Source organism: Empidonax traillii, unplaced genomic scaffold (assembly GCF_003031625.1).
Source record: "Empidonax traillii isolate 1590-97213 ecotype Southwest subspecies unplaced genomic scaffold, ASM303162v1 scaffold227:size730986, whole genome shotgun sequence".
NCBI classification, from domain to species: domain Eukaryota; kingdom Metazoa; phylum Chordata; class Aves; order Passeriformes; family Tyrannidae; genus Empidonax; species Empidonax traillii.
Genome location: NW_020955420.1, coordinates 668265 through 695630, shown reverse-complemented (window position 1 = coordinate 695630; position 27366 = coordinate 668265). Strand labels below are relative to the sequence as shown.

The 27366-nt window shown below is 36.7% G+C and overlaps 1 protein-coding gene across 1 annotated transcript in view; it reads left to right on the top strand.

Moving 5' to 3' along the window:
• PARD3 (par-3 family cell polarity regulator) overlaps positions 1 to 27366 on the top strand; it is a gene marked incomplete at its 5' end in the record, with an annotated part of 195265 nt that overhangs the window by 28768 nt on the left and 139131 nt on the right. The window contains 6 exons of the mRNA XM_027887995.1: positions 1059 to 1209; positions 7758 to 7947; positions 12796 to 12944; positions 14015 to 14059; positions 20333 to 20560; positions 27038 to 27254. Coding sequence (XP_027743796.1) covers positions 1059 to 1209; positions 7758 to 7947; positions 12796 to 12944; positions 14015 to 14059; positions 20333 to 20560; positions 27038 to 27254 — 980 coding nt within the window. The remainder of the gene's footprint in view (positions 1 to 1058; positions 1210 to 7757; positions 7948 to 12795; positions 12945 to 14014; positions 14060 to 20332; positions 20561 to 27037; positions 27255 to 27366) is intronic.

Below are 27366 nucleotides of genomic sequence, written 5' to 3'. Positions count from 1 at the left end.
TTGTTCTCTTTGCCTCACATGGATGCTGCTTTCCCCTGAGCTCTCATTCTCTGTGGCTCACTAAGGAAAACTAGACTTTTTCCTCTCTTTTTGAAACATCTGATAGGTATATGTAGGAAGGCCAACTTCAGCAAGCAAAGGCTGAGCTGGGAAGTCACTCAGGGAAATCTTCTGAAGGAGAGCAGTTGGGGCAGGCAGGGGGCTCTATGTGCAGTGTTCTTCCCTGTGACGTGGCCAAGCAGTCCATCTCCATTGCTTCTTCCACCACGTACCTCATCTTGTCTTGTGATGGCCTGGAGAGCCTGGCTGCAGTTGTGGTGGACAGTTCCAGGGGTTTGAGGACTGGGGTGGAGGGCACCCCTGGTCTTGCCATTTCTACTCTTTGGATGCTGCAGCCAGGGATCAGGGAAGTATCCAAGCTTAATGAAGCAGGTGAGCTGTCTTTACTCTCCAGGCAGGAAAGACAGAGCAAAGAACTCAAGTAGAAAAAGAAAGGTTACAGTGAAGTCTGACAACTTTATGTTTTTCTTTCTCTCCTAACTACGAAACTTTTGAGTGTTTCTGCATTGGTTACTAATATGAGTATTTGGTTTTCCTGGGGTTTCCATGATGATTGCATTTGAAAGTGAGTTGCATCTCTTTGGCACCAGCAGTCCAATTCCAAATGGGAGTTTGTGTTCCGTGGTTCTGACCAGGACCTCGTTGTGTCCAGCTGTCACTGTGGGGAAGTGGCTCAGCTGTCTGCCGATGGTATTGAAAACAGCCCAAACTGTCTGTTTAAGAAATTGTGCAACAAGAAGGCACCAAAACGCAATGGGGTTTTTTCACCAATTTTCTGCTGAAGGATTTGAAATTTGACAGGGCACCATGGGGGGTGCAGTGTAAAGGGGTTAGAAACTTGGTCATTAAGCAGAGCTGTCATTGCAAATTATCTTTGTCCAGGGTGAGAAGTTCTACCTCATTTGGTGCTCAGACAGGTCTAGGCCTTAGGCAATTTGTTACAGTTCCCCCATGCGGCTAAGTGGACCCCGGGTGCTAATTTTCCCCTCTCTGTGCAGTTGGAATCACCTGGGAGCCCCTCCGGGCCAGAGCTGCCCATAGAGACTCTGCTGGATGACCGGGAGCGGAGGATTTCCCACTCCCTCTACAGCGGCATTGAGGGTCTCAGCGAATCGCCCACAAAGAACGTGGCGTTGAGTAGGATAATGGGTGAGTCAAAGCAGCTCTGCTAAGCAGGGCGTGTTTTTATTCCTCTCTGTGATTCACTGAAGGGAAATTAATGCATTATGCGGGAATCAGGGAACATGGAGGTTGTGATGATCAACTTAAAATGTGCCTTCAAATTGTTCCACACAAGCCTTCTGGATAGTTAATGTGAGAGAAAGTAAAGTGGAATTCAAAGTGAGTTTCGTATCCTGTGGCAGGTGATAGAATGAATAGCAGTAGTATTTAACACGGTTTTTCAATGTCTGGTTTGCAACAATAAATTATTGGTTGTTCTAGGCTCCATGTCGAGTCTTCAATCACATCAAAGTCAGTGACTCATGGGAATTTATGATTTTTTTCCCAACATTTCTTTTCCTTTGTTTCAGTCCTACTAAACCACAAAAATAAATAAATAAGGCAAACCTGCATCCATTTATGCTTATTAGGGCATTTCATTAATTTGTTTGAATTTTTGCTTTGCAGGATAGCAATTTTAAAGCCTCATAACTAATTTTAAGCATCCCTTGTGTAGATTCTGTGCCATACCATCTGCATGGTCCCAGTGGATAATGAGGTTATTAGCGGTTGCTCTGCAGCAATTCAACTTCCGATATACAGAGCTAGGTAATAAAGACTTGCCTTGCCACAGGAGTGGCTGGATTTACTGACTAGGATGGGATTAGTTTGAAAGGATTTTCAAATTTAAACACAAAAAGCAGCTTGGTGAAAATAGCACCTGACAGAAGACGCAGCAGTTGTTTGCTTGAGTTGCAAGTTTTAAACAGAAGATGTGGCCCTTAAATCTGGGAGTTTTTTTAGTGTCTTACATACACAGAATATATTAGAAAATGCTGCTATAGACTTGATATGATGCAAGGCTGAACTTACTTTTTAATTGCTTTAGATTGATTTTCAGCCTCAGAAAATTTAAAGTCTACCACTTAGGCTTTTTCCAGTAAATAGTTTGTGTATATTTTTCACCCTGTTTTGGGGGTTCTTTTTTTTTAATTTTTGTATTTTGGGGTTTGCATTTTCTTTGTGGCAACAGAATAAGACTGCTGCTAAACCCTCTGAAAATCCACAGGTTTGTTGTTTAGGTTTAATGATTTTCTTTCATTAAGTCTTCTGTCTTTTTTTTTGTGTGTGTGTTTGGGCAACAATAATTGGAAACAAATATTCTGTTCTATTGCATTTCATTTTGTGCAGCTTGGAAGAAAAATTGTGTACATGAAAATCAAGGAAGCGTGAAACCTTGTCACCCAAAGTCATATGCTCTTAAAGAGAAACACTTAGAAAAAAACCTATTTATTTGTCAACAAATTTAAGGAGTGATAAAATAATATGGAGTCTTCAGTATTACCATAGAAAGAATTAGTTCTTGTGTTGTCAAGGCTTTAGATAAAGCATTTGTAAAGCAATACCTTCTGCTTTTTCCATCAGTGCTGCAGAGGATTTACACACAGAGCTCATATAAGCGTTAACAAGTTATCGCTTAAACACCTTGTCCATTGATGGGAGAAGAAACTCAGAGAGTCTGTGTGCATGTGTGTCAGCAATGCAGTTTACTTCCACATCAAAGGAACACAGAACTTGCCATGCCAAATTGAACTAGTAGTTCATCAGTCTGGTATCATCTCTTTAGCAGTAGCGAGTAACTGATGTTTCAACAAAAGAAAAAAAAGTCTTTCCAAAGCTTTTGAAACCTAATGCTTTTAGATACCTCTGCATTGTAAACATAGGGGAAAAAAAATCCATCCTACATTTTCTAAGTTTTTTATAACCTGAAGATCAAGTTTTGATTTCCTGTGAATCGAGATTTTTCCGTATTGTTTTCAGGAACTAGGAACTATGTAGAAAACTGGTTGGTTGCGACTTAAATCCATTGAGGCTTTAGTGCAAGCACATGGAAATCAAATTGAGCCTGAACCCCATAGTAAATGTGATCTAGTGGAGCATAGCTGAAAAGTGGTCTTGCCAGAACTGACTGGGCTGTTCCCTTCTGCAGCTTCACAGAGCTGTATAAGCCTAGTTTTTAGGGAACAGTCAGTTTTCTAATAAATTTTTTCTGAATTAATCAGTACCGCTAAGTTAAAACTGCAGTGTTCACAACCTTCGGTGTTATTATTGCATGCAAGTTTTCTTGCAGTGGCAGATGACAGAAAGATGACAGAAAGCCTGTTGCAAGAGAGAGATTCAGTTGCTTGTTTCAGAATAGCTAATGTTTATGAGACCCAATCATTTATTATGCAGTGGAATTCCTATCCTTTTAAAATTGATAATGAGAAAAAACTCAGGGCTTTTTTTATTTTCTTGAGAAAATGTGTCACATGACTCTTCCAGAGTTTTTTCCTCTCTTGAAAATTGGCCTAAAAGTGGGAATTACTCCTAAGAACAATCTGGCTGAGGAAGACAGGAGGTCTGTACCTTCCCTGACCATGAAAACAAGCCAAAAGGAGTGCTTTGTGCAGTGCTGATTCCCTTGAGGGTTCTCCTCATATCAAGGAGCCCTCTGACTTGTGGTCTCTCTGAATCAACTGATGTCTTTTTATTTACCCCTCAATGGGTTTGACTATGTAAACTTTTAGTACTCTCAGTACTTATTAGTGAGGAGGTCACAACTTGTTTCATGGGTGAAGGAGTAGATCATTCTGCTGCTTTTGCTATTGGATAAAATTGATGGGTTTGAGTCTTTGCTAAGCTAGTCTATTCAAAAACAATAATCTCAAAGTCTAGAAAATACCTGCCGTTTTTAGTCATTACTTAAAGTTGGAAGGAAGCTTTTAAGAGAGTTTTCTTTTAAATGCACTAATGTAATTTTCAGGAAAGGTATTTAAGACAATTTCCTTGCTCTTTCAATCCATAACTGGCAGCAAGAACTGGTTGTCAGAGCCTTGCTGTGAGAGTAAGAATAAAATACCAATTTTACAACATGATTTAAATTATGTAAAATAATGTTTGCTTACTGCAAAAAGGCTACATGAATCTTTTAATGTTTCTGACGATTCTTATGTTGATCTACTTTTTTAGATGATTATTGCTATTATAGATTTTGTTACACTTTTTCATTTGATAATATTTCTGTGAAAATTTCGGATGGAGAAAAGATATAACTTTCTGTATTCAGGGAAATTTTTTTTTTGTTTTTGATGAGGCTTTTTTATTTATACAAATTAGGTCTTTTAAGAATTAGATGGCTGTATTAAACCCTTCTGTTTGTTTATTTTAATATTTTCAGGTTGCATGCTGTTAGCACATTCAGAATAACAACTGTGTTATACTGATTTGCTTGACTCTATAATTAAAAATTCAAGTCTCTTCTTTTGATACACCTTTCTTGTATATCATGCATTATGCTCCTGAGTTTTGCAATACACAAACACATAGCTCCTGTCTATAATAAATTATTCTTATACAACAAACAGCTTAGTACAAAGTCCTCTTTCATCTCTTTCTTCTAGTTGCTTATATATTTTTTATGAACGTGGTGAGTTTTGTTGCTAACGATGACTAAACAGAAGTTAGTTATCAGGGGGTGCACAGAATAACAATTGCTTGCACTGAATCTGCCTTTCATCCTGAAGGATCCCCCAGAAATTTGATGGTTCCTGCACAACAAGAAATACTTTGTTCTCTACATAAATAATTGCTGTCTTAAGGACAGAATCAGGAGGAAGCACTACTGACAAAAATGTAGTTAGAGTTGTAGAGTGTGTGTGTCACTGAAATGAAAATAACCCTTTACAATTAGAATGTAGTTCCTTGGCCAGGAATCTCATCACAGTGTGATGCTCTGATACAACAGTTGACAGATCCAAGGCCTGGATACAGTGGAAAAATTCTTGTCCTTAGACATTCCCCAGGCGTCTGTTGTACAATTTGTCTGAATTCCACAGTATCAAAATGCTCATGAGTCATTCATAAAGGAATACTGAGTTTTGAACATAGAGTGAGAATGTTCAACAGATTTTGTAGACCATACTTTAAAGAAAATGCAATAGCAAAAGCACAGGGATCAAGCCAGATAGGGTTTTATGACAGTGAAGTGGCAGTATGGGAGCCAAGTTATCCCAGCAAACTTATTAACTTCAGGGAATTTCAAGATTTGAAAGGACCCAAAACAGTTTAGTTCTTCTTGAATACACCTGCTGTTCATTTTATGTACTGTGTATGCTCAGGGGTTTTTTTGAGTGCTTTATGTTGGTGGTTTAATTCAGGTCCAGACTATCTTCTGGTCTATTATAGACATATAATAGGTTTGAAGTGTTGCCGTTTGGCATGTTTTAACTTCTAAGGTGAAAATCTTCATGGACCTGGAGACCAACTATTTGGTACTGGAGCTCTGAGACTTCCTTTTTTGCACAGGCAGATGGGAACCCTTCTTATCCCATAGTTTGGTGTGGTCTGCTATGCTTCTTTAGATTGGTAACTTGTCCAAGAAATTTGAGCATCATTGCCCTAAGATGAGACACACTTGAAAGGGAGAATGTGTTTCCTTTCTCAGTACACTGTCCAAAATACTTTATATTATTACAGATTACCTCACTGAACTTGAATTAATATATGCAAAACTGGACTTGAAATGTATTCAGAGTCTAAATTTTATAGTACTTTTCTAGCCTGAGGGAAAATTATTGCCTTGAAGAGGTTTGCAGACAGCTTGGGCAATGCCTTAGATTTGTAGATCAGTCAAATATACTGATGATTACTGGGTTTGAAGTTTCTTTGATGTTTCCTTGTAACATTTCTCACAACACTTGCAGAGTTAATTCTCCAGGGATGTTTTCTGTCCACTTCAGCTGAGTTCTCCACAAAGGATGTATTGAGTCCATTGCTGAGGTTTGTCTAGCCATCTGCTGGAGGTGAAGCCTTTCACCTGTTTTTAGCTTCATTTGCAATGAAAAGCATAGGCACGTCAGATGGGTTTTCTCCTAAATTCCAAAGCAACTATTAAAATGTCAGTCTTCACCCTTGTCAGATATCAAGAAGGGTAGTGAAAAGTTAAGAATGTTACTGAATGACTGTAGCCTCTCACATGGGAAGTTCAATCTGCTGAATGCCATAAGGTTATACCTTTTCACAATCAATTCTTTGGGGACGTTATTAACTACAGAGTTAACAGTCTTGTAGGCATTATGTTTGGAAAGAAGTACATTACCAGGCTAAACGTTAATCTGTCCATCAAAGGAACTATTACTGGGCAGAATCAGCTGTTATGCAAACTGCATACATTCATCTCAGTTTGACAATGATGAGACATTCACTGTGCAGTACCTTTTTCTTCCAGCCACTTTTTCAGCCTTCTTTAATGATCTCTTTTAAAGCCAGTTTTCCCCTTTTTGGAAAACTGCACAATATGTATTATCTAGTTCAGTGAGGACCTTAGCTAGCTCTTTAAAAGTAAAGTTTTAGTTTTTGGTTTGTTTTGTAATAATTGCATGCAAGGGTAATGATGGTAACTGAAACCTTTCCAGAAAAGGGGAATCATTGTTTTCCCCTAATTCTACACAAGTTTTCCATATCTATAGGAAAAATAAAGGATAGAAATAGTTGATGTGTCCATGGAAGCAATTTAGGTTATGGAAATAGAAGTTTTACAATACATTACTCTGGTGCATCATAGTTTTAGAATAATTTACAGCTTATTGCCAGATTAATGGTTGACTAAGCTAGTATGTTTCTCCTCATGAGATGTGACAATTTACTAATTGTTTTAGTAAGGTCATATAGTTTTTTAACTTCTCTCACAAATTAACCCAATGAAGTCTGACACTGAGCAAAGACTAATGCAGAGTCTTTATGATGTCCCTTTCCTGTATGTGATAGTTCTAGTTTAAGCATTTTAGCAACAGTGTTAAAACTTATTTGAATCTAGTAGTAATAGAATTTGGTAATTTTTTTCCAAGTTTTGCATGTGTTGACTTCCCAGCAGCAGTTGAACAGTTTCTAATTTCATGAGGGCAAGACTGACCAGAAGAAATGATGAGCTCTATTAGACCTTGTTGAACTCATTCTTTGTGTCTACTAAATGATGTGATGCAAGAGGAACTACAGTCTTAGAGGAGAGGTACAGTTCCTCAGGCAGGATCTGAGACAATGGGCACAGACAGAAACGTGAGGTTCCCTCTGAACATTTTCTACTGTAAGGATGACCACGCACTGGCACAGAGTGCCCAGGGAGGTGGTAGAGGAGAAGTGCTCAAAAGCAATTTGACTGGGGTCCTGGGCAACTAGCAGTAGGTGTCTTTGCTTGAGCAGGAAGGGTTGGACCAGATGAGAGGTCCCTTTCACACCTCAGCTCTTCTGTGACACTGTGGTCTTCTTCCAGTAGGCCACAGATACAACTGGTGTGCATTACTCTTCAGACCTCTGTATAGGAAGATAAGTATAAACTGAGATATAGTTAATTTTGTTGTCTGCATTGTGTCACTCTTATCAGTTGCACTGCAGTTTGACGTGACCTTTGATCAGCTGTGATTATATATTTTTCAAGGCATTCTCTGCACTCTCTGCCAATATTTAGTTTTGGGGGTTTTCTCCTTTTTTTTTTTCAGGTAAATATCAGCTGTCTCCAACGGTGAACATGCCTCAAGATGACACTGTCATTATTGAAGATGACAGGCTGTCAGTCCTTCCTCCTCATCTATCTGACCAGTCATCATCCAGCTCCCATGATGATGTTGGGTTTGGCACTGTTGATACTGGTGGATGGGCTAAAGCTGCAATTAGTGAGTCAACAGACTGGTAAGAGCATGGTTTGGTGGAAGAAAAAAAGAGATAGCTGTGATTGCATCCTTTCCTTTAGTTACACTTTTAGTTATTGCTAATATTACTTTTTTTTCATCACATTTGTATTTTACTGTTTTCAAACTGGTAATTGTCCCTGTTTCAGGAAGTCTTCACAAATACTTCTGGTTGCAGTGTTGTGCTGTGTTAAAGCATATTTTTGGAAATGTTACTAAGAAAAAATCGGTATATAGCTGTATTGATGATTTAATATTGATTTAATTGATAACTGAGCTAGCTTTTGTCAAAAAAAATTTACAAAATTTAAACACTTGAGTTTATGAAAGAGTGATTGGAAATTTTAATTTATAAACCTCATGGTAAATATTTCTAAGTCTATAAAACAAACATTTTATTTTTATTTTGCATTATATCTCTAGAAGCTTTTAAATACTTCTGTATACTTCATTGCTTTTCCTAATAATGTACAGTACTTTTAAAATCTGCTTAGAGGTCAAAGCAGATGTTTATTTTTCCTTAGTGTTAATGCTTGTGTGAAAAGAACTAGTTTTCTTCATTATGTGTGACCAAATACCATTTATATTGTTATATGATTTGCAAAGACAATGTACAGTAATAGCTCTACATTTAAATATTTGGAAAGTAATAGTTGTGCATTTAAAACTATGGATAGTAACTTCTTATGTTTAATCCATAGTAAAAATATTTTTAGGGAATCTTAGGTCGACTCTTCCATTACTTTAATACATTTTAATAAAAGAGTCTTAATGAGAAATGCATTGAGCTCCACTATTTATTTGCTTAGGTTTCTGGCAAAGAAATACTTTTTTTTGGTTAGTTAGTACAATTAATACAGATCTAAGATTTAATTTGCAAGTCCTGTAATTATCTGTATTAATAGCAAAATTAATAGCAAAATGAAAGCCCACCCCTGAACACTACCACTTCTTGAAACTAGATAATTACCATGAATGGTGTGAAGTATATGAATTTTCTTATTTTTCTCATCCCTTGAGCCTGTTATGAGTGTGTCAGCAATATCTTAATAAAACAGCAGTAGCACCTGCCAGCTGATATGCACCTGTCAGCTGCTTCTTTGCTTTATACTAGTTTATTTCATCTTATACCCGGGAACTGAGTTCCATATTTTAAGCACTGTTTTAATGATTGCATAAAAAGGTAACTTTTTCATCCTCATTTGCCTTTTTTTTTTTTTTTTTTTTAAATGTTGCAGTTCTTCTCGTGGACAACTCATACCTGTAATTTGGGCCCATGAAAAGTCCATTTGACTTTTGCAAAAACTTTTAGAGCTGAGTATCTGAAACATTTAAATAGAATAGTACTGAAGCCTGCACATAATAGCTTATTGCTGAGGGTGGGTTTTTTAACCAAATAAGAGCAAAAACCTATGATGTAAAGTAAAAACCCATTTGAAATATGCACATGCTTTTACACTAACTTCTGCAGCGTGTCTTGCTATTCATGTACTTTGTAAATGAAAGTAACAGTAATGCAAATAGGGATTAGATATTAGGGAATTGATTGCTCAAAAAACTTAAATGTGTATGAGAAATTGTAAAGGTCTTCACATACAATGGCACTTAAAAGAGTAGATCAATTCCATACTTTAGTATCTAATGTATTCTATCTGTAAAAAAAAGTAAATAGCACTAGAATTAGAGTGTTGCATTAATTTCCTGTTGCTAATGGATGAAGGAAGACTTGTAAAGTGAAGGTGCATTGTATGATTTTGCTGGAAGGCACAAAGGGTAAAACTAAGAATATGGATGAAGGGTTATCCAAACAAGAATGGCAGCTGTTCTGAATCACAGAAGAAAATGTAAGCTTTTCTAGCCTCACAATATCTCCCTAATCCTTGATGAAAATGTTATGAAAACAAAGGGGCAATAAGACAGGATTAATAAGTGGAATTTTAATAACATTGAGGGTCAGAAGACGGTTACATTCTTTTAAGGATCAGCTGTCATTCCAGAAATCTTATTTGTTAAGTATGCTAGAATATAGTAAATTGCATTTGGCATTGCTTAATGACTTGCACTAAATTCACCTTCTGTCTTTTATTGATGTAGTTGAAAAATATTAAAATGAGGCATTTTAAGGGCATTAGTTCCTCTTCTGTGCTCACTGACTTTTGCAGTTGTGGCTCTTCATGGGGACTTTTGAATACTTTTAGACAATATACGTGCATTCAGACTCCTGTGATCTGCTTCTTCTTTAATTACTAAAACATGCTTATGGGTCACTGATAATAGAAGTAAAACAGGACATGAAAAATGATAACTCTTCATAGGGCTCAGATAAAGGTGCTAAGTAGCACCTTTAGTGTGCAGGATACTATGTAAACATGGAATAATAATTCCCCTAATAAGTGTGTGTGGAAGGGGAAGTGTGAGAAAGGCAGATCAAGGAAGCAGAAAGTCCCTAAAGGTGGTGTCAGTGGCAATGCTGGGATCCAATCTCCCATATTCCCAGTTGCTGATGCCATGCCCAGGCCCACTGCTCTCTCAGGGACCTGTGGTGTCCTTTTCAAGTTATATTTGACTTTGGAAATTTAGTTTGTTCTTAGGACTTCAAGTTCAATATGTATGTGTGTGCTATGTTTATATGGAAATTATATTCAGCTCTATTAGAAGCTTTATAGAGATGGATCAAAGCAAGCTCATATAAAAAAGGAAGCATACAGCCAAAAGAAATAGTTTTAGAAATTCACCCTTTTTGAAGAAAGTGTCACAGGATACATTTTGTTCAGCTAAATGAAGCTGGTCATCTTTAACAAATGTGAACAGTGCTAACAAATGTTTCTGGAAAAAAGTTCTCACTTAGTAAAACCACATTTTTGCTGGCCTTCAGAGACAGGGCTGAGTAGCAGTGAGCCAGAAACTCCTGTGTGGCCTTGGAAAAGTCAATTATAATCTGATTATGAAAGGTGTTGAAACCCAGTGAGTTCAGTTTGAGACACTTTGGAGGACATTTCAGACTTAGGTCGTTCTTATTCAGCTATGTGTTGCATTGCTGTAAATGCTAGAATAGTATATTGGCCTTGGCTATTTTATCTTTCTATCATGTGGAGATAATTTTTTCCCTATTTTGTGGGAGTGAATGTGAGGACTAAATAGTTATTTTTGAGTTTGGTCTCTGATTCATCAGAGCTTTTAAGCATATGCTTCAAAATGCTGCTAAATTGCACAGACATCTCTGAAATAGTTGCAGTAATTAAATGTAAAACATTATGAGCCTGAGCCAGAAACATTAAAGTCAAAAGGCACTTGACATTGGTTTTATTCATATAAGCTCTGATCCTGCTCACACTGAAGTATTATGTGCTTGTCACATGCACATATATTATTATTTGTAAATCTGCCATTACTAAACTGAATCTCTTCTCAGCTGCCTGGTAATGTGGATAGTGATTTTTGTCCTTTGTTGTCCTTCATGCCTTTGGACACTTTTCCTTGTGTGGACACTTTTTTCCTGTTGTGCCTAATGCCCAGGTGTTTCTTGATCAAAGATGCTTCTGGAAATTATAGTACATGGTATACATAAACATGTACATATTACAGAATTTAAAAGTATGAGTTGATTTTTGCAGAAATTCGCTATTTGCCTGTTTCTCACTAGGAATGAGATGTGTATTATACTTACCCCTTACAGTAAAAAATATGTAGTACCAAACAGATGTGTGTACACAATATTTTGAATGATATTTAGAGATCTACTTAGAGATCTCAGTGACAAAATGCATAGCTTTTTTGTATCTTAAAGTACAACAACAATCAAAGAGGGGATTTTGAGGAATCATTTTCTTATAGGATAAATAACAATGGTGCAAAATACTAATTTTTCAGTATTTTTCAGTATTTTATACTTTTGATTTTTCTTTGTGCCAGCTGAAATAGAAATTTAAATACTCTGCCCTTTTCCAGGAGTCAAAGATCTTTGTGTGTTTCCTTTCATACTGTTTATTAGCAATAGGCAATCTTGCTTTTTTTTTTTTTTAATTTGTTTTTAACATGTGCTGTGGCCATGGTGACACATTGCAAGCCTAGGGTTAACTTGCACACCAAATTTTGCTTACATTCATGGTTCTGCTAATGTTTGACCAACAGTAAATCTACCTTTGGCATGCTTCTGATGAAGCTCGCTGAAGACTTGACTCACTCAGCCAAGGTCACATCAGAAACCTTCAGAAGAAGCCAAAACTCAGAACAGTTACCGCCGTTACTGATTTAGTGGTAGATCCATTGTGGTGAATACTTGTTCTGTAGGAAAGCAATGGGTAAAAATATGGTTGTCTGTCATAGCCAGGTTAAAAGCAAGAGAAGCTGTGAAAAATTTACAAGCAATTTCACATATGGAGAGAAATTTCAATGCAAAGTCTTTAAATGAAGAATTTTAAAGCTGTGGGCCTCAGGCAGGACAGATTCCGTTTATGCTTTACTAAAAACATTTTTTGATGAAGAAAAATCTCATAATTTTCTATCAATAGAATATATTTGTTTCTTAGGAAGCAAAAGGAACTGTTTTATTCTCCCTCAAATTATTACTATGTTGGGCTTTATGTTCTGATAGTATATGTATAGTGCATCAGATATGTATATCTTTCATTTAGCTCTTAAGTGAAATCCTTGATACTTTTGAACTAGAATTGCTTGATGCAGTAAACCAAATCCATCGTGTGTGTAACTGAATACTTGCAGTGGTTTATTTAAAACTGTGCACTTTATCGTTGCTAGAAGTCACATGCTAAATAAATGCTTTTCTCTGAAAAGTAAAAGGTTGCGTGATCTTGATAAATGTTCGCATGATTTTTTTCCCTTCCTACAGCACTCTTAGTCCAGATGTTGATCCAGTGCTTGCCTTCCAGCGAGAGGGTTTTGGACGCCAGAGCATGTCAGAAAAGCGTACAAAGCAATTTTCAGATGCCAGTCAGTTGGAGTTTGTTAAAACACGAAAATCCAAAAGCATGGATCTAGGTAGTGAGTGATATTTTTTCAATTTTTTTTTTTTATTTGAACCTGATTTTCATGTTGTAAGTATATAGATTTTGTAATTCCAAACATATTGTGTATGTGCACATTATGTGCACTATTGCACATAATGTCTACCTGTGGGAAGAAAAATACGAACTTAAATGGCCAAGTGGCCTGTGTATTGTTTGTTGTTTGTAAATGTCCATACATTCAAACATTGCAGCCCTCTGGATATATGGTTATACATAAACATAATAAACATTATTTATTAAAATGGAGGTGAAAAGTGCATTTTACCAATCCATTTAGAATAACTGTATAGAACTGTACCTCACTGTGGTTCTGTGTAGCCAGGTTTGTTCTCAGTTCATTGTTATAATCCAGTTAGCCTTAAATGTCCTTCAGAGTCTCTCATTTTGTAGATTAATTCAAAATTGGAAAATGGGGCGAGTCTGACATCTGTTTGAGATCCAAGTTTTAATATTTATATCAGAAGCCCTATAAAGTGGCCACAGCTAAGACAGGCAATCAGCTGATCGTTTTAACTCATAAACCAACTGAGAATAAGTAATTTCTAACAAGCCCATCTATTTTTCTGCCATTGAATTTAGATTCTGATTTGTCGACTCTAGTAACCTTAAACAGGGAGTTTTGATTGATTAAACACACAAAATTCTCTACTCCGGAACAATAAAATATAATGCAATTATAATGCAATTCACTCCTTTACAATAGTTGTGAATATCATACCTACAATCCCTAATTCACCAACTTCTTCAGGGTACAGTAAGGTTGGTGGTATTACTTGTCTTGACTAGTTGCGATGTGCTAACGTGTAAATAACATATTGTACCTGCCTGTGATGTGAACATGACTGACATTGCATGAAGGTTACTAGTTTGCTGCCATTTCTACCCAGAATGTTTGCTTACTGTTGCAGTTTATTTGCATGAAGTGTGACATTTCTAAGGTCCCCTAACTTGAAAAAGAAAAGGCAAAACAGGAGGAATGTTGGATGCATGTGGGGCATGGGCACTAACTGGGCTAACCGTTATGCATTTACCTTTTAACAGTAGCTGACGAGACTAAGCTCAGTACAATGGATGACCAGAAAACAGGTAAGAATTGACAGTAAGGCTGTTGCTATAGAAACCTTGGTCAAAGCAGCTTACCACAATTACAGAACTGCCAGTCAAATTGCATGAAAACATGAATATTCCAGTACTTGCATGGCTGCTTTCTATTGTTGTGAATAATCAAGTCATACAGAAGAAGAAAATTTTCTGTGGAGATAAGTATCTAGGGTATTTTATTCAACAGGTCATGCATGTGACTGTAGGCAGACACCTGTTTCTACACTTTGAACTCATAAATATTTGGACTTGTTTGAAGTTTTTTGTCCTTTCAAAAGAAATCTTGGAAAACCTCCTCCTAGCTTCAAACTCAAATGCATGAAATAGATGATTTGGAAGAGTCGAGTGTTTGGCTATTACAGTGCTAACACAGTGCTTGAAAATAATTATTTTAATTAGAAAACTGCTACCTTGGCCTTAAGTGGTCAAATACATGTTGTGTGCTGAGTTGAAGATTATTTGTGCAAGTTGATTTGCTTTTGGAGCTGAAACCTGAGCCTCGTAAAAGAACAAAAGAATATGTAAATAGAATCTTTTCCACATACCATTCATTGTAGTGTTTCAGAAAATGATAATGAGAAATGGCTTTCAAGGCATATTTTTTATTAGTAATTAAAATAATGCACCAACTGCAATTATGAACCTTTATGATTTATTAATATAAGTTAGCTTTTGACCTATGGAATGCTATTTTAATTAGGCTAGATCCAGAGGACACCATAACATTACTTAGCTCTAATTAGGAACAATTCACCTTTTTAACCTGAAAATATTATTTATTTTAGCATGATTTAAGGGGTAGTGCATTCCATACAGAATTTACAATTACTAATTTGCAACTGCATCTCTGTTTAACCAGACTTTATAACATGAGTAGGAATACTGAAAAGCTATAAGTAATCAACTGATAAAATTATAATTTTTATTTAAACAGCTAAGTCTTCTGGCTCTTAAAATTTTGAAGAATGGGGCCACAGACTTGCAGCTTTAGAAATTAAGAATGAGTACACAAAATTAAAATGTATGAATGTTTTGAAGGATTAAAGCCACCAGAGTGTGAACGTATAAATTGTGTTAATAGTTGTGGTAATAATCAGTGCTTAGGAACTGCCTTCACCCCTAAGCATTATTCACATAAAAAGGAGTTAAAGATCAAACTCATAATTATTATAAATTATTTTTAATTTTCTTATTAACCTGCCTGTTTGAATGGGATCTGATTAGAATGGTATAAAACCTGTGTGTTTTAGTAAAATATGATGCCTAGGTTTTAAAAGTGCACAGTCTTTTTGGTGGTATCAAATAGAGGGTGGTATGAATTGAGTATAGTTTTTCTCTATGTGTAACACCTGGACTAAATTCCAAAAAAGTCAGACAACATGAGTGAAAGAGCATGACTGTACCAGCTGGACTAGGTAGTTACATATTTTGTGCATAGAAAGTTCACTGACTGGAAAAAAAGGAAAAAAACACCTTTTACTGTATTATTATTTTGTTTATCTTGCGTGCTTTTAACCAGGTTTTGTATATAAACACTGGATTTCTCCCATTACTGAAGATGGATGTGGCTGTTAAACAAACCACTTACTGTAGTTTGGCTTAAAAATTATCTGGTTCTAGGAAAAAAAAAATGCTTCAAATGCGTATTGAACATTTAATGAACTCTGGAAGCCAGAAAACTTCAACATATATTTACTTTAGAAAAGATAAAAACAAACTCTGTTACTGTCACAGTTGGACTTAATAGTATTGGCTGAAAAGGAGAGCATGAAACTCACCAGCCCTAGTTACTGTAATAGTTTTTTAATTATTTTTCTTTCTATAGTTCACTTGAATTACCTAATCCTTGCAGTGTTTACAGTTCATCCTAGAGGTTAAAAGTATATTCAGTAGCAATTGAGCATGGCTCATTTATAGAGTCCCAGGCATACTATAGCTCTGGGTGGTTATTTTTCCATGTACACAATATGAAAATGAAAAAGAAAGAAAAAAAAGTCAACGTTTATTTCAATTATTTATTTATTATTTTACACAGTACTTTTTAAGTAAACTGTTTCATTAAATGGAACCAAAACTAAACTGTTTTTAATGCAGTTTCTTGCTTTATTCCTTCCCTGCTCTCCCCAGATGAAGTGTTACTCTCTTAGTGTCTGAGTTGAGCTAGAAATGGAAGAATTTATCAAATGTAATGGAGCAGATGTTAGTAAGTAAATAGAATGACTGCTAATGTTCTTCAAGAAAGTGTTTAGAAAATATACTTCATACCTTTGGAAAACTGGCTAAATTAAATCCAGAGAAGATTTTGGCATCAGTTGCAGGAAGCATTTACTTGACAGTTCATAAAAATAATGTTTCAGAAAGGAAACAAAATGTAATTTTAAATGACTTAAAAGAATGTGCTGATGAAAAATTTACCTTATTGACAAAGTTATTCACTGGAGGAAACATCACATAGCCTTTGACACCCTGAGCTTTGCCTTTGCAAATGGCCCAAGCAGATGTGTGTCACTGTATAAATAATTCACGTAAGGTGAAATAATTGGAAGCACAATGAGATGTTGAACAGTGTTAGTGCAAGGGACAGACAAAGGACTTGGAGTGGGGAGCAGCACATAGGCTCCATGTGATGTCTGTGTGTTAAATGTCTCCTTGGATCTGTAGGTGCTGTGAAGTTACGTGTGACAGCCGACACACACAGCCGTGCATGAGCAGGGGGTGGGTGGCCACATGGCCAGGAGGGCAAGGCTTGGCCCTTGTCCCCCAGCTGGGGACATAGAGAGTGGGGATGCATGTGTGGTGGGCAGGGGCTGTGCTTGGCAGAGAGGTGTGGGCATGTCACAGAGCCCTTAAGAGATGGACAGGGTGTGTAGAGCAGAGCCGTACGGCCGAGTGTGGGAGGAGACACTGCACGTGGTGGCAGAAGGACTGCTGTGCTACAGAGGGAGGAAGATACCTCAAAGGATATTTGTTAAGGAAATTGTCGGAATGGGAAATTTTGATAAACTTCAAATTTTAAAAATGATAAAAGGATCCCTTTCATCCTCAGTCATATAAATATGCTTTAGGTAGATGTGTCTTTTCCTCTCCTTTTTTTTGCTACTTTAAATTCCAGTGTCAAAATAGAAGTAGAACTCATTCTGAGCAGATAACATTTCTGATGATTACCACCAGTGCTGTAAAGGCTGGAGGAAAATGCTGACATTTTTGTATTTAGAAGACAAGGTTTTGATGTGACTCATAAATTTTAAACAGAATCCATTTTAAAGAAAGTTTGCTTTTTCTTAGCAGATTATGAGTAAACAACTCGCTTTCTGGCTGGTGAATTCTAGTAATAAATTCTTAACTCACTTAATTTACAGGGAGACTTAACTATATATTTTGAAAATAGTAGACTTGCTATGAAGTAGCCATAGAAGATAGTGAAGGTATTAAAATATGCATAGCTTTATGGTCACAGTACTTAAAAGGTTTGTGAAAGGAGATTTCCCCATTTCAGATTCTGCAACCTGTTCACATTTGTGTTCACGGCCACCAAAGTTCAATACATATTCTTATCATTTCTGTAACCTATTATTAGTTTTACAGTACTCAACATTAGGTCATATCCCATCTAGCTTTTCCTTCGGGAAAACGCAACTTATGCACATACGGTTCTCACAAAGATCTGTATTGGGTGTCAGTAAATGGAATTTTTTTTTTAATGTCCTTTATGAACATAAATGGGCACATAAATGCCTTCTTTATAATTAATGTTTAGAAAAAGAGCCACTCAGTAATTAGGGAAAGATATATGATAATTTTATTTGGAAGACTGCAAAGCAGAATGTGGAATAAGGAAGTTTACAGTAAGTTGCCATGTAAGAGGATACTCTTTCTTTTGTATATGAAATTGGAACTGTCAAACAGCTGGTTTATATATGATTGTCCTGTTTCCTCTTTTTTCCTTCAAAATGTTGCATCCATTTTTTTTCTGTCTCATGAATTGTTTAAAAAAAATACAGTCTCGAAAAGTAAAAAGCAAAATAAAATCTCACTTCTTGTGTACTGCAGGCTTTAGTGTAGGAATAGCAGGATTTAGCATAAATGAGAAAGTGGAAAGTTTTGTAGGAACTGTCTTAATTGGAGTTCTTTTAATTGGTAAAGAGAATGTTATGTAAGATGCTTCCCCAAGACTTCAGCCCATGATCAGAAGTTTGGTGACCGTGGACTGCAGGTTGTTAGCACAGCTGGGAAGCCACCACCCCTTCCTAGTCCCGACTGGCCATTGCACTCTGGCCCCAACCATCCTCATGGCCCTCAGCCCTCCAACACATACAGGCTGTGAGTGAGAGGATGGCTTCTTCTAGGAGATGTGAGTTCATAAAGATAAAAGTTCTCATTTGTTGGGGTGTGTTTATTTTTGGCCAAGGGTCCAAGCAGCAGGTCTATGGACTACTGGCGGAATCAAACTACAGGAGTTGTGTAGACCTGTGGGACAGGATTTTTGGTTTGTTTCTGTTTACAAGTTCGTCTCATCAGTAGGTCAGCTGAAGGGGAATCCTTTGGCAGCTGCTATTTGAATTTATTTGATCCAAGGGATTTCAGTTTAATGTAATTTCTCAGACTTTTCATAGCTGAATAGAAAATGAAGGCATTTGCTGTTTTGCATCTCATACCAAGTTAACAAATTACATGGAGAAGACTTGTCATGCTGCTATTCTGCATCCTTTCTGGGGGCCCAGTAACCCCCTTCTTCCCCAACCAATACTGAATAGTTTTAGTAGTGTAGTAGCAATTTTCTGCATTTTAAGGTAATTTCACATACCTTTCATAAAGAGCAGTGACTGATACTGCCCCTCTTCTCTCTCCTAATATCTACCAGAATAGGGATCAACTTCAGAATTTTATGTTATTCTGAGATAAATACTTTACAAAAGGTTTTCCTTTATTACACTTTTATTCACACCAGACCATGCTTACTAATGTACCTTTCATAGGTTTGATATACTTGGAGTTATACCAAGTCTTAGCTCTGTCTCTCATTGGTGTCTGACTGTGAAATTTATCTTTCTATGCCTCTGTCAGATAAGGATACTGATGTCAACTAAGTAACAACCCACCACCTGGTCTGCTGTGGGGCAACAACATTTATCTGTTCTGTTCCCTTTGGGTAGAGAGGGCTCTGGTCTCATAATTTCAGGAAATGTAGCCATGGTGATGTTGTACCACCTCATCTTGCTCTCCGTTCCCAAATCCTTTGCAAAATCTAGCCAAGACTGTACTGCACTTCTCAATAAAATCACTTCAAATAAATGCAGTGATTTTCCCCTCACCTCGAAAAATTTCTCCCAGTTTTAACTTTGAGATCTAATTTTTACAATTTTCCTATGATTTGTGCTGTGACAGTGTATGTAAGAACAGAGGCTATACATTTAGTCCACAAACCTGAGAAAAAAAATCCAGATGGAGAAAAGCTTTTGCAGAAAGAATACTGCCCAAGGGTTTACTTGGCACACCTCTGGACATGCTGCAGTGATAAGAGCTGCCCTCAACCCCAGCTGTAATGCTGCCCAAACTTCAACATGCTGACCGTCAGGAGTGTGTTTCTTTTCCAACTGGGTAACTGGTGTCGCCTGTCTAATTGGGTCCTTTCCGCAGATTATTTTTTAGCAATTTCACAAAATCTGAGCAAGTCAACTGATATTTCTTAGAACATTTATGAACATTATGAAATTGTTAGCAATTTGATGCAAGTCTTTAAAACTTGAACAAACAGTGTGTTCTTTGATGCCAGAAGTCAGGCTACTTTGCAAGACTCTTACACTAAACACAGTAGGATTCATGCCCGTAATCTGCTTTCTGTTCATCAGTTGCTAGTACAGATGAAATTTTCTGCTCAAATAAAAAAATAATTAATAGTTTTGTTTAATTCCATTAGATATGCATCTCTGTTGCTTTTATGAGCTATGTTTTTAAAGCTCCATGGTTTCTTTATCATTTAAATTGTTTAAAATAATAGTAATGGATGTTGGTCTCTCTTCGCTGATTTGAAAAGCCAGACACTGCTAATGTTGTCTGTTTCGTTGACTGTGACTTGACATACTCATTCGCTTCTGAGACCAACAAATCTGTGGAGAATTCCCTACAGATTATTGAGAGACGATGTGAATAATGTTAAGTGTGTCCCCAAAGACTTTCAGGATGGATATGCATAATCAAGCGTGCAGTTCTCAATACTAATTCTAATTACATTTTTTTCTCCCCCCTTAAATCACTAAGGTTCCCCAACCAGAGATGTGGGGCCTTCGTTAGGTCTGAAGAAATCCAGCTCATTAGAAAGCCTGCAGACAGCCGTTGCTGAGGTGACTCTGAATGGTGACATTCCCTTCCACCGTCCGCGCCCACGAATTATCCGAGGACGAGGCTGCAACGAAAGCTTCAGAGCTGCCATAGACAAATCCTATGATAAACCTGTAGCAGATGATGATGATGAAGGCATGGAAACTTGTAAGTAGACTACTGTGCATAACGAATATTAACAACATAGGCTGATTACTTCAGAAAGTGACTAAAGTAGTAGAAGATAATTTTAGGATTTTAAAGGAATAGAACTAACTTTGTCAATTTTTTTTTTTTCAGGCTTTTTCCAGTAATTTTCATTAACAGATTGCAAAACTCTGTAGCTTTCTTCTTTGCTAAAATGAGAAAATAAGACTATTGAGAGTGTGTTTATTAAATTACAATGAAAATTTTCTGCAAGACAGCGAACTAATGTACTAATATAACTTAGAAAAAAATTTAGGCAGAAAAACAAATAAACCCACTAAATTTATGTTACAAAAATATATGTGTAGAACTTTGAAGAGCACATTTGTAGTGTTGGGGGGATAAAAAGAAATCACTGTTCTTTAATTAGAGTGAGTAAGGCTGGCAGATCTAATAAAATATAAAGTTAATGATCAGCTATTACCCACCCTAATGGGCATTCATTTACATTTTCAGTTCTTTAACCTGAAGTATGACCCAACATGTGGAGAATGTCATTAACATAAAAGAATCACTTCAAAGCTAACCTTATCATTATTGAACTATGTAAGAATGGGCTGGTAAAATGACAACTCATATTGAATGAAAATAGTATGAATGGTAAATTACCTCAAGCAGGGGTTGTATTAAAATCATTGAATTTTTAACCTTCATGTTGTACTACTTTCAACTTGTCAAACACCAGCAAAATTTTTTTTTTTAATCAACCTGCAGCTAGTTAGAAGTTTGTGAATGAAGAGGATGGTGGGAAGGTTGTAGTAAAGTATTTAGCCTGAATACTAATGGAAAAGGCTTGAAAAGGAATTTTTCACTCTCATCCTTTTTAAAAAACTTTAGTTTCAGGAAGTCTATTTCATAGGCATCATTTCTTAAATATACTTATGTAAGCACTTTTTTTTTTTTTTTTTTTTTTTTAATCTGCCTCTTTCTAAAAAAGAGTTCTTAGACTGAAAGGGAGGTCATTTTGCCAGTCACTTTTCTCAAAGGTAGTTACAGACAGAATTAATTCTGCTTTACTTTTTCAGCACCTAACAATTTCATGCAGCAGTGAGGCTAAATGCTGATCTGATGCTGCTGTCTGTCAATCTATTTCTGGCTAGTAGAAGAATAGGTATGAGAAAACGGGTAGTGATCCTGCTCATTCTCACAAGCTGCATGCCTATGGTCTTTTGGGACACAAGACCGTGTTTTTATAGAAGGCCCTGTTTTGTGTGAGCCCACTGATAGTAATATCCTGATTTGAGGCTTCAGATACCTAAGGTTTACCCTGAAGTTACAGATGGTTTAACTTCATTTGATAAAAAATATAGCAAAACTGTTGTCATGAAGCACTTTCAAGATGAGTGTAGGTTTACGATATTCTGGTAAGGGGTTTTGAGCTTGTTAATGCACTGCATAGTGAGTAGCAAGGAAGTATTTGGAGCCCTTTGTATCCTTTGCATGGAAGCAGTGGTGTCATGGATTAGCCCCAGCCAGAAATCAGACCCCACGCAGCCGCTTGCTCGCTCTCCCACCAGCTGGGTCGGGGAGAGAATCGTAAGGGAAAAGGTAGAAAACTCATGGATTGAGATAAAGGCAGTTTAATAGGGAAGCAGAAGCTGCACACACAAGCCAAACATATCAAGGAATTTAATTACTGCTTCCCATGGGCAGGCAGGTGTTCAACCATTGTCAGGAGAGCAGGGCCCCATCAGTGTGTAATGGTTACTTGGGAGGACAAACCCCCTCACTGCAAGTGTCCTTCCTTTCCTTCTTCTACCCCCAACTTAATATATTGAGCATGATGTCATATGGTATGGAATATCCCTTTGGTCAGTTTGGGTCAGCTGTATTGGCTGTGTTTCCTCCCAACCTCCAGGGCACCCCAGACTTCCCTGCCAGCATAGCAGTGCGAAAAGGAGAAAAGACCTTACATCTGTGTAAGGCCTGCTCAGCAACAACAAAAACATCTCTATATTATCAACCCTGTAGGCAGCACAAATCCAAAACATAGCCCCATATCAGCCACTGGGAAGAAAATTAGCCCTATCCCAGTCAAAACCAGCACTAGCAGAAAACAACCAAAGCCTTCTGGCTGAAATCGAGATGACATGGGATGAGTCTTTGCCCTCATCACTCTGTTTGGATGCAGTTGTCTAGCACTGATGGACCAACAGCCATCTCATGTCGTAATAGAGCAAGAGTGAGGGTGTTTTCAAATCTCACATAGTAAAGAAAGGCTCAGCAAAGTGTGACCAATGTGTAGAACTATGCCTTCTGTTGAGTTGTGTTTTAAGAGCTTCCACATACATGAAACATCTAAGAAATAATCCAGAGATTTTAAGTGTCAGGTTCATAGAAGCAGATGAGTAGCAAAGCAAATATAGTAAGTTGGTTGGACTTCAGTCCTTGAGATCCTCTCCTTCTCTTGGTGGCCATGGCAGACTAAGAGCTGTCCCAGCCATATGCTGCCTGTCTTTCTGAAAACATGTCTGTATATGTGTTAAAACTCAAAGCAGTGCAGTCTGCTCCACTTCGTGTAAATTATACGTAGCCTTAGGTTCCAGAGAATATACCAAATTGTGTCTTCAGCTGGACAAAGCCTGGGCACATACGAATATGTAGGAGTTTAGCAATCTGGTCCTAACATAACTAATGCCTCACTGCTGCCATAACAACGTTGCCTAAGTTTTTGTAAATTGTTTTTAATTATTCTGTAATTGTTTGAAATTAAAATGTGGCTTTCTGTCATTATGAAACCCAGGCAAACATGTTGGAGGTCAATTTTCTGATGCCCTTGAGGTTGGATCCATTTGCCTTGAATTTTTTCACCCTTCTCCTCCAAGTGTTTCCGTGCTAGGAGTGTTTCTTTGTCTTCCAGATAGTGACCTGCTTTGGAGTAGCAAATAATAGCCCTGTAGTATATTGTATAGGGGAATTTCTGATGTCGTCATCTGATGCACAAAACCCATAAAAAATACAGGTGGCATTTGTGGCAAAGTGGCTGAATCTTCTAAATGTCCTTGCTGTCCTTGGAACAGTATGATTTTGAATTACTACCTGTAGGGTGAAAATCAGGTGGCAATGACCAGTTCTGGAGTAACATTTTAAGTATATGAGAAGACATGTGTGAGTTTTAATGGCTGTAAAGAAGGAACATTTGTGGAAAGGTGTGGGTGTTCAGCTTTTACAGATAATTTTTCTTGGTATTTTTTCTTGTTTGTTTTTTTTTTTTTCTTAATACTTGAAATAGCTGACTAGAAGCAAAATGTTTATCTTTAGCGTCATGAATGAGAACAAAGCATTTGGATCAGGAGAGATGGACAAAGCTTTCTAATCTTTTGCTGAATCTTAATTGCTAGAATCTAGGGCTGTATTAAATATCACAATAAGAGCCCTAGAAGCTTAGTGGCAAAATAGCTTCACATTAAGTAGCTTTGATTCCTCATGTGCATCTTTTCCATTTTATGGGCTAATTAGGAGAATAGCTTCATAATACCTGTTTGTGTAGTTCTCCATATCACAGTGTGGTTCATCAAATGACACTAGTTTTCAGGTCTAATTGATGCTTAAAGTATACTCCAATTTAATTTTTTGGCTTCAACATCCCGAATGGGGAGGCAGGAGGTTGCAGGAAAGGAAGGAAATAACAGCACCAAAACAAATACATTCTGCATTTTGCAGTAACCTAATGTCATTACTGCAACATAACAAAAATTAGAAGTTTCATTTGTAGCCTGGGCTTGAATTTTAATTGAGCGGCATTTACATTTGTTCTAAACACTAGTAATTAGGTGTATGTTAATTGCAGAATGAATGTGCTGCATTAAAGTGAAACGGGTTTTTTCATGTTAAGTCCTTTTAAGAAAACTGGAAATCTCTTTAGTCCAATTGAGAGACCACTGTTTACTCCAGGAGGACAGGCATCCTAGTTCATAGGCCTCAGTTTAAGCTACTGAGCTAACTGCAAGCAAATTGTGTATGATAGACAAATATACATTGCAGCACCAGTGTGGAAAGGAGGCAATATTCTCTCCATAGAATATGCAAAATAAATATTAAGCAAAAGCATTGTTATGACAAGTTGTTCAGCAACTCAGCATAGCACAGTACACAACACACATTTATGATTAATATAGCGAATTGTTATATGAATCTGAACAATCATAGGTCAAAACTGGTTAATCTCTAAAATTCTGCCAATGAAGTTCCAAGTAAACTGTTGACTTCAAAATTTGTCAGAAATTTAATGCAGGGTTTTTTTACTAATTATATTCGTTTGCAAGTACAATCTTTTAAATGTCTAGTTGGTTTTAACTGGAACAGATTGTAGCTATAAATTAATGTGCAAAAAAATTAACATCTTTATTCCGAAGTGTTTTTCCACAACTCTTTTAATAATAACTAAATATCATTCCAGACACTGATTAAGAAATGCTGTGACCGAAAAAAGTACAAGAACAGCTAGTACAGAGGCATGGATAGGACCGATTAGTTTCATAAAATGCAGTTATATGAATGTTAAAACTGTATCTCTATTTGAAAAAGTATATTATCTACTTTACTCATAACAGTCCTGAAGACAAGTTAACATTAAATGCCAAGACCTGGCCTAGTGTTTTCTTTTTTTTTATTGGTGGTTTGTACTTCAGAGTACTAGTTGAGATTCAAAAATGGTTATTGGTGTTGAAATATATCTGGCGTAGTATGTTTTTCTTGAAATATGTTTATGTGATCTGGGGATGGAGAATATTTACAGAAATCTTGATTCTTGGTGAATAAGTATTAAGTCTGTTAAGAGTGGGTTGCAATATTAATGAATAAAAAGTGTTTTACAAGCAAGTGTCTGAGAAATGAGACGATATTGAATGGCTTTCAGTCAGTGATTTGTAGATTTTTCAGGTTCAATGAATGATGACTAAGAAAAGCAAGTTTACATTCTACAGTTGTCTATGTATGAGAAATTTCCAAAGAATTGTACTCTTCTATTGGCTATAGAACAGTTGCTGAGATCTTGAGTAATATTAGCAGGAATAATATTAAGAAGTGGTAAACTAGGGGAAACAAAAAAATTATTCTTTTTTCCTTCTATAAGCTGTGACCATTTTCAAATCTTATTGAGTATAGAAGTTTTTTTCTTTTCCATAGATACTATGATCTATGTGACTTCCATGCTGAAAGTCAGTTCTTTGGTCAAGATTTAGACAGGCAAGTACACAATCAGGGATCCTGCTTAACTAAGGATGTACAGATTGAGAACATTTGAATTTGGACCTGTTGCCTGAAACTGTACTGGCTTGATATGAAAATAATAACATAAATAATTTATAACAAATAATTTGTTATTATTATAGTAATTCAAATAAATAATAAAAAGTAAACATAACAATCATAAAGCAAACCTGGATTTTTCAACTTCTGCTGCCAAAAGTTGTTTGGAGCCTTTGTATTCATTAGAGCTACAGGAGACAGCACTAAGTATGCATCTGTGATCCTAATTGCTGCTTTGTACTGTCTGTTGAAAAACTGAGAGATGACTGCAGCCCTACTTATAATGTGATGATATGAAATGTTAGAGCTCATGGAAAGTCACAGCTTCACCAGTGCAGGATTCTGACCCACCAGCTTGAAGTGTTTTATTTTTTTCTTACTAAACTCCTAGAGGAGTTTTCAGGTTTTTAATGGATTTTTTTCTTTTGGTCATTTTTCTTTCAAACTTTCTGAACTACATGTGGTCTGTTAAATCTAACCTTGGGTATACTTTAGGAGTCTTGGTTTTGGATTAGAAACGGGGAATGAACATTTCATCTGTCCTTAAAGGATTTTACTTGTTCCGCTCAGTGAAATCTCCCCACCTGAACCTCCCAGGCCACCCCATCTGAACCAAGAATAGCAACAAAAATAAAACTCATAGTGCATTATGTGTTTTAAGCAGCTCCAGGAAATGAAGTAGTATAACAAAACTATTATGTTACTTGCAGAAGAAGAAAAAGTCTTAAGGCTTGTGTTTAGGATTAACACTCCTTAATGACTTTCATATTTTTTATGAGAGTATGACTAAGAATTTACTGACAAGGCATGCTGCACTGCTGTTGTTTCTTCTTGCAGATATTTCTAAAGCTCTCCTCAACTGATTTAGATACTGAAACAAAATGGGTCAATTAACATCACATTGCTAATCCTCTTTATTAATCCACACATTATTTAGGGTACCCACAAAGTAAAAATCGTGTTTTTCAGAGAGTCTGCAGAGGTCAATTCCTTGTTTTTAGTAGTTTTATAGTTCTAATGAACATTCTTGGAAACCCCTATGTTAGCAGATACTGATTTTAAAAAAAAAAAATGAGTATATTGTGGCTGTGCATATATCCTGCTTCAAAATACATTATGAAATATACCAAAAAGCCTGCCCTTGTTGTTTGTTTTATCCCACCCATATTTCTTAATATGTGCTTTCAGTGGAGGAAGACACAGAGGAGAGCTCAAGATCTGGTAGAGAATCTGTGTCCACAGCAAGCGACCAGCCATCCCACTCATTGGAGAGACAAATGAATGGAAGCCAGGATAAAGGTGACAGAAAAAAAGCTGGAAAGGAAAAGAAGAAAGATCGAGACAAAGAGAAGGATAAAATTAAGGCAAAGAAAGGAATGCTGAAAGGCTTAGGAGACATGTTCAGGTAGGTGCTTTGCAATGAAATATAGAATGAATTATAAAAACAAGTTTCATCTTTTAGTTATTCATTATACTGGGAATGTTTGCTGAAGCCATTATCATCATGGCTAGGCTTC